The following is a 14567-nucleotide window of genomic DNA, read 5'->3' as shown; positions in this document are numbered from 1 at the left end:
ATGTGGATGTCACACTCAGGGGGTTAGCAGTTGGGGCCAATTATGAATTGAGCGGCTATAAACACCCATGTATAGGACTCTATGTGACAAGTTTTCATTCCTCTAGACAAATACTCAGAAGTGTGACTGCTGGGTTATCGGGACTGGATGTTTAACCCACATGAGACTCTCAGAGTGTTTCCTGGGCGGCCATGCTGTCGTGCACTCCCACAAGCAAAGCAGGAGGCGCCCAGCTGCTCGGTGGCCGCTCGTGGTGCACCGGACTCTTACTGCAGCTGCCTCAGTGGATGTGAGGGTACCTCTGGCTTTGAACTTGCTTTTCCCTAATGGTTAGTGATATTGAACATCTTTTTGTGGTTTTTTGTTTTGTTTTGTTTTTACTTTCTGTATATCCTCTTTGATGAAGTATCTGTTTTAATTCTTTTGCTTATTTTTAAAATTGGGTTTTAGTTTTCTTACTGTTGAGTAAGAGTTAAAAACGACTATAATAAGATATAACTTACATATCATAAAATTCACCCATTTTAAGTGTGCAATTCCACAGTTTGGGTAACTTTATCACCCTAATCCAGTTTTGGAATATTTGCATCACCCCAGTAAGGCCCCTCACACCTAGTTCTTCTTACTTTTGAGTTTTGAGCATTCTTTGTATCTTCTACACATGAGTCCTCCATAGGGCATGTAAAGTTTGCGGTCTTTTCCAAATGAAGGGCTTTTGGCCAGAATGAGGCTGCACTAACTGCGGGCTGAGAGGTAGGCCCCAATTCTTACACACATTTTCTGGGTCCTGCAACATGTCTCCTGCGTCTGGTTTTAATGTAGGTAAAGGCCTATTCTTGAAATAATAAAGGCGACTCACCTGTCCTGTGATGAAGGGACCCCAAGGAAGCCTGCAGGTGCGCCCCCCCCCCGCAGTGGTCAGAGAGGCCAAAGGGCCCACAGTGGCCTGGTCACTGCAGGTTCCTGATGCCTCCAGAGGTGCAGATGGGGTGGGGGCCAGAGGCTGGGAGGGCAGTGCCCTTTCTGATGGCCCCATCTCCAGCACCTCATTCCCCCCCACTTCTGTTTCACTTTTTATTAAGGAGCAGTTCAAGCATTCTAAAAACCTCCAAGAACTCCTCCCTGAGCCTCAACAAGGACCAACTCCCCGCTCATACTGTCTCAGCTGGCTCCCACCCTGCCCCCTACCCTGCAGGACTCTCAAAACCACAGATACCATTATCACACCAAAAAGATTTAACACCTACTTAATCACGTCAAACAAAATCTGAGCTGTGTGAGAGGCTCTCAGCGATCCCAGGACCCCAGCGAAGAGCCACCGGGTGCTGGCACACACGTGGGACACCCAGAGCAGAGAATCCCACGTGGTACCCCCTGGGGGGGGGGGCCGGCAGCCATGCTCTGATTGGCCGCCGCACACACACCCTGACACAGGGCCCAGCCCAGACCCTGGAGCCCGCAGCAGGCGGGGTTGCGGGGAGCCCGGAGCTCCGCCCCGTCTGACTCAGAGTGGGCGCTGCGCAGGGAGCCCACCGGCGAGTCTGTCTCCACTACACCCGGTCCGCTCCTGTTCGCGCCGGGTCTCCCGGCAGCCGGGCGGACCCGCCATGGGAGCTTACTCGCTCCGGGCGCCCCCACTTCTGCTGCTGCTGCTGCTACCAGGTAAGCGCGGGTGGGGACCGAAGGGACCGGTGGCCCGAGAGCGGACGCGAGATCCGAGCCGTCACGCTGGGAGCGCACCGTGAGGGACTCAGAAGTGGCGGCTTGGGGCTGGGGACCCGACACACGCGGATTCCCTCTGCCGGTGGCGAGCTGGGTGGGAACGCCCGTTTCCCTTCGGTGCACCGCCTCCAGAGACCTGCTTGGTGCGCTGGGTGCCGACTGGTACGACCCGGGCGTCGGCTCCACTGCCTAATCCCGCCCGCCTCCTCGTTTGCAGTATAGGTGGGGAAACTGAGGCCAGAGCAAGGTAAAGACTTGACCAAGGCACCCCTGGCAGGGTGGAGAGCGCACCCGCCTCCCCTCGGGTCTGAGTCTCTCCTCGCTCCCTGCAGCGAGGGCGCCTCCTGCCTCTGCTCAGCGTCCACCATGAGCCCGGTAGGGAGAAGTGGCCCTGACCTGCCGCCGAGGGCTGTTCGGTTGGCCTGGGAGGGCTGGTTGTACAAAAGGACTGCGGGTCTGGCAGGGCTGCAGGGGGCCCTGTTAGGGTAAGGCTCTGTGGCTGTGCCCTCAGAACGCCATGTATGCGCCCCTAGTGCCCAGGGCCCCACTACTCAGAGCACCTTGCATTCCCCACGGAGCTCATGCCTGTGGCCCCTCCTTTATTGGGGTGGTGGCAAAGGAGCAGGCAAGATCCCATTTCAAGACCTCCATGAGCTGGGTGGTACTTCACCAAGGATCCCCCACTTCCACTCCCCATTGCCCCCAGATCTGTAAGTGGGCAGCCACAGACAGCTGACTTGAGATGCTTGGGGTGTGGCTTATGAACACAGGGGTCCCCAAGGGTTTCAGAGAGGTGCCGGTCTCTGATCAGGACGTAAAGACAGCATCAGCAAGAACCCTGGGTCACACTCGGAGACCATGGGAGCCGTGAAGGGCTACAGACAGTTGGTGGCCAAACCACGACAGGGTGCAGAGTGGAATAAAGGAGAGTCCCAGACCTGCCTGCAGTCTCCCACTGGGAGGCTGGGAGGCAGAACACTTGCCCTGGATGGTCCTAGGTGGCCCTGCCCCTGGGAGTGGACTGGTCATCTCCATCACGGAAGCAGCTAGTGGCCGTAGCTAGGCCAACACACACCGGCCCCACTGCAACAATGAAGATAAGCAGAGTTCCTGAGCTGTGACCATTTGTCAGCACTGAGCTGAGCACCTCACTCGTAACAACACTACGGGGTAGACACGTTTATAATCTGTTTCTACAGATAAAGAAACTGAGGTTCAGAGAGGTTAAGCCACTTGCCTAAACTCACACAGCTCACAGGGTTTTTGTCATTCAGGGTCCAGGCCTGCAGCCACTGTGCTTCTCATTGAGCGTGTGTGAGCTCATGGACTCCCTACCCCTCTTGGGCCTCAGTTTGCCAATCTATAACTCGAAGGAGAGAAACCAGCCTGACAGGCTAGAGGTCCCAGAGGACCCCAGCAGGTAGAGAGGCAGCAGTAGTGGGCAGGTATCCCTGGTGAGGAGAAGGGTCTGACAGGGCTGCTTCCCTCAGTGGCCAGTGGCTCCGAGGCCGAGCACCGTCTGTTTGAGAGGCTGTTCGAAGGCTACAACGAGATCATCCGGCCTGTGGCCAACGTGTCTGACCCCGTCATCATCCAGTTTGAGGTGTCCATGTCCCAGCTGGTGAAGGTGGTGAGTGCGGGAGCCACAGCCGTGGGGTACGGGGCTTCGGGAAGAGGCTTCCCAGAGCCAGCCTGCTTTTGTGCTTCACGCATCTGCTTTCACCTGTCGTTCTAGGATGAGGTGAACCAGATCATGGAGACCAACCTGTGGCTCAAGCAAGTAAGTGACCAGCCCTGAGCACTGCGGCCCCTTGTGGTAGTCACTTTATTTGCTATCCGTGAACCAACCAGGGCCCAAAGCTGGGGTCTACTGACCGGCTGGGCTGTCTCTTCCTGGGCTTGGGTCCCATGGTTCCCCTCCGGAAGGACCGCAGGGCCCGGCCCCTCAAGCCACAGATAACAGCTTGGAGGGAGAAGGCTCCTCCATGGTCACACAACAAAATGAGACAGATCTGGGCCTGGAGCCCTGGCTCCCGAAACGCACCCTTAAATCAGAACCAGATGTGTGGTCGCTGTTGGTAGTGTGGGAGCAGGCGCTCTGGACTTCCTGTTCCGACGGAGGCCAACGAAATCGTCTTCCATGCGTCCCCCCAGGGAGGCTGTGCCCAGACCTGGCCTAACAATGACCTTCCAGCAGCCCAGCCAACTGAGCGCTCAGCCCGTGCAGCCTCCCTTTCCCCCAGGAGGCTGGAAAGCCAGGTGGGCCACTCGGTGCTCACGTCCCCTCAGGCCGCAGCCTCACCTCTCCTCTCAGGGCTCAAGGCTCTGGTCTCCCAGCCTCTGCACCCAAGGCCCAGAGGGCCCCAGAACCCTTCAGAGGCCAATCCTGCCCAACCTGGAGGTAGAAGAGGGTTCTCTGTGTGATTGGCACCCCGTTATTGGGGCTTGTTCTGTGTGATTGGCACCCCATTACTGGGACTTGTTCTGTGTGTGACTGGTACCATGTTATTGGGGCTTGTTCTGTGTGATTGGCACCCCGTTATTGGGGCTTGTTCTGTATGATTGGCACCCCATTACTGGGGCTTGTTCTGTGTGTGACTGGTACCATGTCATTGGGGCTTGTTCTGTATAATTGGCACCCCGTTATTGGGGCTTGTTCTGTGTGTGACTGGTACCATGTTATTGGGGCTTGTTCTGTGTGATTGGCACCCCATTACTGGGGCTTGTTCTGTGTGTGACTGGTACCATGTTATTGGGGCTTGTTCTGTATAATTGGCACCCCGTTATTGGGGCTTGTTCTGTGTGTGACTGGTACCATGTTATTGGGGCTTGTTCTGTGTGATTGGCACCCCGTTATTGGGGCTTGTTCTGTGTGATTGGCACCCCATTACTGGGGCTTGTTCTGTGTGTGACTGGTACCATGTTATTGGGGCTTGTTCTGTGTGGCACCCCGTCACTGGGGCTTGGTGGGAACATGCCTGAGAAGCTCCTGGAGACGGACACATATAAGCTTACAGCATGGGCCTGGACGTGGCACTAGAAGTGACCAGAGCAAGCACCAGTGGTGCTTGTGTGACAGGAGAAACAGCCTTGCCCAGTCACGGTGGCAGTGGCTCCGGGAGAGCCAGGAGGCGGCCTGCACAGGCCCAGTGCTGCCCCCCCCAGCACCCACACGGGAGGTTAGGCTGTGCAGTCTGCAGCATGGAGACGGCTCCGTGATGGGGAGGGCTAAGGACTTCACCGAGGGGGGTGGTGTCAGGACAAGTAACCCGCGTGGCCCTTCTGCTGCCTGCCCCCCAGATCTGGAACGACTACAAGCTGAAGTGGAACCCTGCCGACTATGACGGGGCGGAGTTCATGCGCGTCCCTGCACAGAAGATCTGGAAACCAGACATCGTGCTGTACAACAAGTAAGGGAGGGCGGCCCCCACCCCTGGGGCCTTGGCCTGCTGCCCTCACAGCCTGGCCCTGCCCAGACTTTTCCTATAGAACTTCATTCACTGGTTCATCCACGGGTATCCACTGAGCACCTACTATGTACCAGTGGCTGGAGAAACAGTGTGCATAGAGCAGACAGCTCCCTGCCTCTGGGAGCCAGCTGTGCAGCAGGGGAGACAGGCCTGAGTTTTAACAGCCAAATGAGCAGTGACAGACTAGAGCGAGGGCAGGAAGGGGGCACACGGAGGGGCATCGGCCTCCAGGCCCTGCCTAGGACTGGCCTTCCTGTGCGCCGGGTCCCAGCGGGCGCCATGAGCTCAGGCCTCACGGAGGCTTGTTCTTCTGCCCCCCTGCCTGCCCACCCCGCCCCCATCGCAGCTCCCACTGCTACAGGCAGCCTCAGTTCCCTCCTCTGCCGCTCTGAGCCTGCCCATCATGGCACCGCTCTCCTAAGGCCACACAGAGCCGACACTTTCCACACATAAGCTCTGTTATTAGGCAAACATACGAGAATTTCAACCGGTATTTTACAGTATGTGCTAGCTCGTTCTCGGGTATTAAAACACATCATTTTCGCAGCTGTGCTTTAGCTCTAGTTATAATGTTTCAACCATTAAGCATTTTTCAGCACAACATTTCATACAGAATTAGTCTAATCGGGTTTTAATGAATAAGACAATTCTGCGTTTAGGTTTTTATGCCGTATTAGTACAAATTAACATGTTTTACTATTAGTATGATGACTGGAGAAGCTATGTTTTGGGCTGAACCCCACTTTCTGGTCAGTAGCTTAAAGAAGGGGGATCTTTAACCACTCAGAGATGGTCTGTGTTTTACTGACTGTTTTCCCAAGAAAATACAGCAATCATAAATATGATTCTTTCATGCAATTTGTATTTGTAAATCGGTCCTTAGAGAACTGGGACACAAGATAAACTCAGCTGGTTTTACAATGTGAAGCGCCCTAGAAGTCCCCTGTGCAAAGGCTGTTGGGGAGCAGACAGTGTGTTCAGAACTTCTGCTGAGCTAGAACTGAGAAAGTGGGCAAAATTCTTAATCTTACGATTTAAATAGCAGAGCTGTTTGCTTGCTGGAAATCATGGCTGAACTGCTGCAGTGCTCTAGGATGTATGCTGGCAACAACACTGAGAGACATGGTGAAGTGCTTCAAATTGGACTCGGGACAAGCAAATATCCAAAGGAATGTCCTTAGAATCTGACGCTGAACATAATAACACTTAGAGAAAATCATCCAACTCTTTCTCTTCATTTCAACACAAAAAACACCTTTTACCTTCTTACGCCAAAGTTTCTTCTATGAGCTTTTGTTTTCTGAAGTGCACTCTTAACAGAATGCGCAGAAAGTGCTCGCAAGATACCCTAAGTTCTCACAAGCTCACAACCCACAGCGGCCTCTTTAGGGGATATTTTTCGGTCACTTACCTGGAGAGAAAATCCTTGGCTCAGTCCTTCCTTCCCTGAAAATCTTTAAAACGCTGGCTCGTGTTCTGGTACGAAGTGTTGCTGTGAAAATCTGATGCCAGTCTGATTTTCTTGTTCTTGTCAAATCATGTGAGTTTGGGGAGAAAAGGGGGACACTGTTAGTAAGGTGGCAGCAGCACAGATGCAGGCCAGGACTGTTCTGGGCAAACTGCAATGCGGAGCCAGCTTACGCACAGGTGGGCTGCTCTTCCGCGTGGGTGACCGAGGGATACTTGTCCTTTGTCTCTACAGTCCACTGGTTTCGCTCTGTCCCACGTACATAAGCCTTTTACTCCACTTTTTTCGAATTACTGTTTTTCACACTTGTTCTGTTCCATGGCTCTGATTCTCTCTCCAGAAAGTCCTTTATACATATATTGGAACTTATTTACCTATATTCTCCCTATGTTACTTTCACTCAAATTCTTTCTTTGTCTTCGATTTAAAAGAATTTTTCTCCTTTCTGTATTTTATTTCCATTACTATGCTTTCCATGGTGTCTGCTTGTTCTGCTTTTTTCTAGTTCAGTCTTTGCTTCTAAAATGATTTTTCTTTCTTTTCTCCTAATTCTTTCCTAGGTTCTGTCAGTTCTTTATATGTCCTCCTATTGCTTAGCCAAATTATTTGTTAACTTTTCTAGTTCTGATTCACGCTGCTCTTTCAGAGTTTCTGAAGGTTTCTTACTTTCTTTTAGATCGATTGGTAATATCAGGTTATCAGTTTCATCTGCTCTGTGGCTGTATTTCTGCCGGCGTGCACCTAAGGCTGGTGTTATTGTTATTCATTTTTATCTTTTCCTTATTGTCTGTTGATGTGGAGTTCAATCTGATCCTTTTCTGTTGCTCTTGTTTAAATAGGCGGCCTATTCTGAACTTTTAAGACAAGTTCCCAGAGCGGGCGGCAGTGGCTCAGGACGGGCTTCTTGTTTCTCCTGCTTGACAGCCCCCCTCACCTAGTTACCCCGGAGCATTAGAGGGCAGGCCTCTCATGCAGCCGCCTCTAGTCTGAGAGCAGCAGCTTCTTTAGTTTCTGAACTTTCTCTTCTCACCCTGCCCCGCTCGGTCTGGATCCTACCCTAAGCAGTCTTTTTCAGGGTGGGTCTCTCCAGCTGGAAGGGAGTTTTGGGAGGTATTTCCGAGCTCCTCGAGAGCCCACACCGGGCTGACTGACTCCTCTGCAGACCCTCAGTGGATCCCACCACCTCTCTTTGTTCCCTCCCATAAACCAGAAGCTGTGGGGCCCTTTGATTCACTGTTTCCCCTGCTGAAGATTCAACGCAGAGCGGGGTCTTCTTTTCTGAGGGGCGGATACTTCCTGGTGATTTCCGTCTGGGGCTCTTAGGACATGAGATCTCCCCCTTCTCTTCCTCAGCCCGTAGCTAATCCCACATGTTCCTGCGCAGGCTCTGCTGGTGCTGGGGCTTCGACCCCACATGCCCATATCCTGAGGTCCACGGGTTCCATGGAACCTCTGGTGATCATGTGGTTAGTAGGTTTTGTCAGTTGCTATCCCGGCTGCCCTATTTTTCTAAGGGAATTTGGAGGGATCAGAAAAAACTGATGCCCTCCTGCTCCTTCTCCCACCACTCAGCACCCTCTCCCCACTCACACTCTTAACCTTTCCTTCTGTTAAAGTGATACCTCAGCTAGTCCCTGGCACCAGCCACCCTGCCTTTTCTTGTTCAGCAACACACTGGCTTAGACCCTGCCACCTCTGCTGTGTGTGCTGCCGCCATCTCTTGGGTGCCCTGTGCAGGTGAGAGCTTTATTTTCTGGTCATTCATTCAGTCAAAAGTACTTACCGAGTGCCCTCTGTGTGGCTGGTGCTGTGTCAGTCCCAGCTAGGTCTTCATCGTCTCTGTCGTCCGGTGGCAGAGACGGGCTGCTGACATTGCCCCGGCAGCAAACAGGCTTCTGGTCCAGGCAGACCCAGCCAGGTTCTGTGGGCCTCAGCACAGTGACCAGCACCCCTGGGAAAAGCAGACATGGGCTCCAGCACCAAGGTAAGCTTATTTCCAGCTTTGGCATCAAGTCTCCACGTGCAACAGAGGCACGTGGGGCGGGAGGCCAAAGACTAGCGGGGAGCCACGCCCTGGGCACACCCCTTCTGTTTTCACGTGGCCCCATCCAGTAACAAGAGCACAAAAATATCCCTAAATGCTTAGCTTTGTTCGTTTTCTCAGCTCTTTGGGCAATGGGTTTGGTGATTGTTCCCTTTTGAGGGACCTAAATGCCTTCAAATGCAGAACTCTAAGAAATCCACAGGGCCGATCCAGGGGAACGAGCTCTCCCTGGGCAAGGCTGCTGCTGGAAGGACGGCTGGCCCACACAGACATAAGACCGACAAGGGGTTGAGTTGGACATCAGCAACTCTTCTGTTCAACAACCCAGCTTATAAATACCAACAAGACAGATCTAAAAAAGCTATGTATCTCTGTGTGAAAATAAAGTCAGGGTACACATAGCTAAAAGGAAGGAAGAAGAAACACGGGAAGAATGTGGCGAGATAGGGAAACAGCAGGTGTAAAGAAACACGTTATACTGGATTTGACAGACGAGGAATCCGGAACACGACTGTTCGTTCTAAAACAATGCTGGGAGGGGTGGGGAGTGTGGGGAGTGGTCGAGATGGGGTGTGGTCATAAACCCACCTGTCAGGTTCAGTTTAAAGGGAGTGGGCTCCCACAGTGGCCTCGCACACACGTACGAGACCACATATCGGGCGCCCAATGGAAGCTGAAGGAGAAGGCATGACTGAGGTCCAAACCACAGGGACGGAGGGTGGCAAATATCCCCAAAGGCCACCTGCATCCACAGTGACAACTTTCAGGCCATTCTTTATTTAAAGGGGAAAATTTCCCTTCTTGGCATTGGGGTATCTCAGTAACTATCAAGTCGGGTGCTGTACGTTGTGGATGAACCAGTGACACCCCCACTGGGAAGGCTCCTGGGCCTCAGTGTCCCCATTGGTAAACGTGCTGGCGAATGAGACCTTTCACGGCACTTTGAGCTCTCACATCCCACAGTCTCACCGCCACTCACTCACCTGCTGGTGCGGGGCGGCCACGTGGCAATGACCATGTGTCGTCACCCTCCCCTTCGTCTCTGCAGTGCCGTCGGAGATTTCCAGGTGGACGACAAGACCAAAGCCTTGCTCAAGTACACGGGGGAAGTGACGTGGATCCCTCCAGCCATCTTTAAGAGCTCGTGCAAAATCGACGTGACCTACTTCCCGTTTGATTCCCAGAACTGCACCATGAAGTTCGGGTCCTGGTCCTACGACAAGGCCAAGATCGACCTGGTGCTCATCGGCTCCTCCATGAACCTCAAGGACTACTGGGAGAGCGGCGAGTGGGCCGTCATCCGGGCCCCCGGCTACAAGCACGACATCAAGTACAACTGCTGCGAGGAGATCTACACGGACATCACGTACTCGCTGTACATCCGGCGCCTGCCGCTCTTCTACACGGTCAACCTCATCATCCCCTGCCTGCTCATCTCCTGCCTCACCGTGCTCGTCTTCTACCTGCCGTCTGACTGTGGCGAGAAGGTGACGCTGTGCATCTCCGTGCTGCTCTCCTTGACCGTCTTCCTGCTGGTGATCACCGAGACCATCCCGTCCACCTCGCTGGTCATCCCCCTGATCGGCGAGTACCTCCTGTTCACCATGATTTTCGTCACCTTGTCCATCGTCATCACCGTCTTTGTGCTCAACGTGCACTACAGAACCCCGAGCACGCACACGATGCCCGCGTGGGTGAAGACCATATTCCTGAACGTGCTTCCCAGGGTCATGTTCATGACGAGGCCGGTGGGCAACGAGGGCACCACTCAGAGGCCGCGACCCGTCTACAGTGCTGAGCTCTCCAACCTGAACTGCTTCAGCCGCACGGAGTCCAGAGGCTGCAAGGAAGGCCACCCCTGCCAGGACAAGATGTGCAGCTACTGCCACCACCGCAGGGTGAAAGTCTCCAATTTCAGTGCCAACCTCCCAAGAAGCTCCAGCTCTGACTCTGTCAATGCCATGCTGTCCGTCTCTGCTTTGTCACCGGAAATCAAAGAAGCCATCCAAAGTGTCAAGTATATTGCTGAAAATATGAAAGCACAAAATGAAGCCAAAGAGGTAAGGACATGTCATTACGTCTGTCTTTCATTCACTCAACAAACATGCATTGGCTCCCATGGGTACAGGTTAGGGCTGGGTTAAGAAATTAGGCTCTGGAGTCAGTGGCCTGTGTTCAAGGCAGCTCTTCCATTGCCAGTTCCATGTCCTGGGACATGTCACCTCCCCTCTCTGAGCCTATCTTCTAAAATGGGGTAACAGAGCTTGTGAGTATATGGTGCCAGCAGCCCAGGCCAAGAGGTCGATCAGGAGACAGGCTGGAGTGATCTCCAATTAGTGTTGGTCAGCTCAGCTTCGATTTTTAATTTTACTTTCTAATTGTGTGTTTTCCCCCACGTAGGTATAATTTACATAAAGTGCGCACCTCTTAGGTGCACAGCTCGATGACTTTTTGCATTCTGTGTACACCCATGTAACCATGAGGCAAGTAAAGATACAGGACATTTTCAGAGCTTCTCGCCTCTCCCCACTCAGCACCTCCTCCCTCCTCCGTAACCACTGGTCCTTGAACTTCATACAAATGGATCACATAGTATGAACGCCTTCATGTCGGGCTCCCTTCATTCAACAAAATGTCTTCGAGGTTTATCCTTTCGGTTGTGTCTTTTTCATTGGTGTGTACTATTCCACAATATAACTGTGCTGCCCTCTGCTTTGTTATTCTACAGTTGCTGGACATTTGGTTATTTCTAGTTTGGGGCTATTTTGAATGACGCTGCTACAAACATTCTTATTTGTGTCTTTTGATGAACACATATAATCATTTCTCTTGAATATGTACGAGTGGAACCGCTGGATCACTGGAGAGCTGCGTTTCTAACTTTAGTGGATACTGTAAGGTTTCCAAAGTGTTTGAACCAATTGACACCCCATCGCACCCCACCCCAGCCCCGCCCACCCGGCTGGGAGTGGACAGGAGAAAAGAACAGAGCTCCAGGCTCTCCCCAGCCCTCCCCTGCCCAGACCCACCCCCCAGGACAACCCAGCTCACACTCACCAGGCCGCACCTTCCCAGGTCCTAACAGTCTTGTGGGGCACCTCCAGGGCTGGGCTGGGGGAGGCAGCCAGGAACTCATGTTCGTTCAGCATTTTGCCTAAACTTGTGTACCTGTTAGTCCTCATTAGTCCAGTGTTTCCAGAGAATGGCCAATATCATAACCCCTTAAAGACTAAGAGTCAGACATAACATTAATTTTCCCCCAGCTCTTTCTGTAGCACTCTTTTATCCCTGTGTGAGACCGAAGTCCCATCTCTCTTCAGCAGGCTAAACCCTGTGAATTGCTGTCAGAGGAAGATTTATACTTGGATAATGGTCATTTTAAAATCAGCATTAACATCAATACGTATCATTCATAAGGACCCTGTGTCGGGCATATCATTTCATTTAAACCTCATAAAAACCCTCTGCGGTAGGTACTGTTCTTATCCCCATTTTACAGATGTGGAAATTGAGACGAAGAGAGGTCACATAATACACCCAGATGTTCACGACTAGAAAGCAGCTGAACTGGGATCACAACCAGTCTGTCTCCAAACCTCTGCTTTCTACCCCGCCTCACAGGCCTGACCTTTAGCCACAGAGGTGGGGAGAGAACACGGGGTCTGTTGTGTATTTGAAGCACTTGCACACCAGAATCTTAGGAATTCAAATAAAGTACCTTATGGCAAAGACAGCATTATGATTGCAATTGTACCTAGACTCCTTGGTGTCACCGAGAGGACACATTTACTCCAGCTCTTCACAGTGAAATAAATCCTTTCTCCCACACGATTTCAATGTCACTTAATTAAATTACTGCCTCACATGCTGGCTCTTTGTTATGTGATTATTTCTTCCAAATCAGTTGATTCATCGGCTCTCTCTTTCTCAATTCAATTATGGTTTCCTTGCTTTCTGAGTTGTCTAGGAGTATAATTAACATACAATCCCCTTCCTACTTCCAGCCTCAATTGAAGTCCTATTATATACAATTAGTCTTGCTCTTTTTTCCGTCTTGTACTTTTTATCAGCAATTATTTCTGATTTTTAGCCTGTTCTATAACCGTACAGAATTCCATGATTCTTTGGCCTTATAACTGAAGATGACACTTGGTTAGTTGTGGGGCGGGGAGGCGGGGGCAGGGAGAGCAGGAGTGATGATGGGCTTCTCATTCCTGGAACAGATGTTAAGAGGAAATTAGGGTCTAAAACAGGGTAAGAACTAGTACTTTGAAACAAAGGGAAATGATGTATTCGCTATTCTAACAAAGGCCCAAATTCCTCTACAGAGGTGGAGGTCAACTAACTAGCTTTACAAGCTTTATAAATTGGAATTCAACTTAGAAAAAATAGGTAATGTATACATTAAGAATTGCTGATTTAAAGCGGATATAACATGACATGTTTGATACTGTTTCTCTAGGGCCTGAAGAGAAACTTGAGAATGGAACATTTCTGCAGACTGCATCACTGAAAAAATAGGTTGCTTGCATTTTGGAGGGAATGGTGGCTGCTGCTGCTGCAATATATTTATTAAACGTTCAGGATTGAAAATGTGTTCACACTGTCTTCTCCGTGCTTTATTTTTCCCTCTTTCATAATTCTTCCTTTTGCGTTTCAGATTCAAGACGACTGGAAGTATGTTGCCATGGTGATCGATCGCATTTTTCTGTGGGTATTCATCCTGGTGTGCATTTTAGGGACAGCCGGGCTGTTTCTGCAGCCCTTGATGGCCCGAGATGACTTGTAAACACTGTGCATCTGCCTGAGGCGAATGGGGGGGGGGGGGAGGCTCTGTTTTTAAATTGCGCTAAAACACAATTAACATAAAATTTAGCATCTTAACCATTTTACAAGCACAGCTCAGTGGTATTAAATACATTCACTCTGCTGTGCTGCCATCACCTCTATCCCCAGAACTCTTTGCATCTTGTAAAACTGAAATTATATGTATATCAGTTAAACAATAACTCCCATCCTCCCCTCCCTCAGCCCCTCACAACCACCATTCCATGGTCTGTCTCTGAGTCTGACTACTCCAGGCACCTCATCTACGTGGAATCAGTGTTCATCTTGTTGTGACTGGCTTGTTTCACTCAGCACAACGTCCTCCAGGTCCATCCACGTCGCAGCAGATGTCAGAATGTTTTGCTATCCATTCATCTACTGATGGACACCTGAGTTGTTCCCAAATTTTAGCTATTGCGAATAATGCTGCTGTGAACATGGCTCTATAAATATCTCTTGGAGACTCTGCCTTCAATTCTTTTGGACATATACCCAGAAGTGGAATTGCTGGATCATATAGTAATGCTGTTTGTAACTTTTTGAGGAAGCATCATATTGTTTTCAGCCATGGCTGCACCATTTTACAGTCCCACCCATAATGCACAAGAGTTCCGATTTCTTCACAGTCTTGTCAACATTTTGTGTTTTTTGGGTAGTAGCCGTCCTCATGGGTGTGAGGCGGTGTCTCACTGTAATTTTGATTTGCGTTTCTCTAATGATCAGTGATGTTGAGCATCTTTTCATGTGCTTAGTGGCCATTTGTGTATCTTTCTGGAGAGATGTCTGTTCAAGTCCTTTGCACGTTCTTGAATTTTTTCTTTTGTTAATATGTATACATGCTATATATTCTGGATATTAATCCCTTATCAGATATGTGATTTGCAAATACTTTCTTCCATTCTGTGGGTGGTCTTTTTACTCTGTTGATAGTATCTTTTGATGCACAAAATTCTTAAATTTTCATAAAGTCCAATTTGTCTATGTTTTTAAATCTGTGCCTGTTGTGTCATATACAAGAAATCACTGCTAAATCCAA

General features: G+C 50.8%; 1 protein-coding gene and 1 long non-coding RNA gene across 3 annotated transcripts in view; one reads left to right on the top strand and one right to left on the bottom strand.

Moving 5' to 3' along the window:
• LOC109457956 (uncharacterized) overlaps nt 1-9818 on the bottom strand; it is a 25925-nt gene extending 16107 nt beyond the window's left edge. Inside the window, exons 1-3 of the long non-coding RNA XR_002139125.3 lie at nt 9688-9818; nt 8444-8611; nt 6604-6719 (exon numbers count right to left, since the gene is read on the bottom strand). This is a non-coding gene — a long non-coding RNA (uncharacterized LOC109457956). The remainder of the gene's footprint in view (nt 1-6603; nt 6720-8443; nt 8612-9687) is intronic.
• On the top strand, nt 1425-14567 carry CHRNA3 (cholinergic receptor nicotinic alpha 3 subunit). 2 transcript variants are annotated; one of them, XM_019751245.3, is made up of 6 exons: nt 1426-1662; nt 3213-3352; nt 3458-3502; nt 5023-5132; nt 9753-10764; nt 13365-14567. In XM_019751245.3, exons 1-6 carry the CDS (start codon nt 1608-1610, stop codon nt 13491-13493), a joined length of 1491 nt encoding a protein of 496 aa, XP_019606804.2. In that variant the 5' UTR covers nt 1426-1607; the 3' UTR covers nt 13494-14567. The 2 variants fall into 2 exon arrangements, with proteins under 2 accessions (XP_074173659.1, XP_019606804.2); XM_074317558.2 differs by lacking the exon at nt 3213-3352 and having other exon boundaries at nt 1425-1662.

Source organism: Rhinolophus sinicus, chromosome 13, assembly GCF_057876585.1.
Source record: "Rhinolophus sinicus isolate RSI-liver-muscle chromosome 13, RSI-T2T, whole genome shotgun sequence".
Classification (NCBI taxonomy): domain Eukaryota; kingdom Metazoa; phylum Chordata; class Mammalia; order Chiroptera; family Rhinolophidae; genus Rhinolophus; species Rhinolophus sinicus.
Note: the sequence above shows the minus strand (reverse complement) of the source record. Positions and strands in the feature narration are given on the sequence as shown.

Bases quoted from the DNA above. Each gene is read 5' to 3' on its own strand.
- CHRNA3 (XM_019751245.3), top strand. From the start codon at position 1,608: ATGGGAGCTTACTCGCTCCGGGCGCCCCCACTTCTGCTGCTGCTGCTG. The intron at 3,503-5,022 runs GTAAGTGACCAG...CCTGCCCCCCAG, and splicing joins CCAACCTGTGGCTCAAGCAA to ATCTGGAACGACTACAAGCT. The intron at 10,765-13,364 runs GTAAGGACATGT...TTTGCGTTTCAG, and splicing joins CACAAAATGAAGCCAAAGAG to ATTCAAGACGACTGGAAGTA.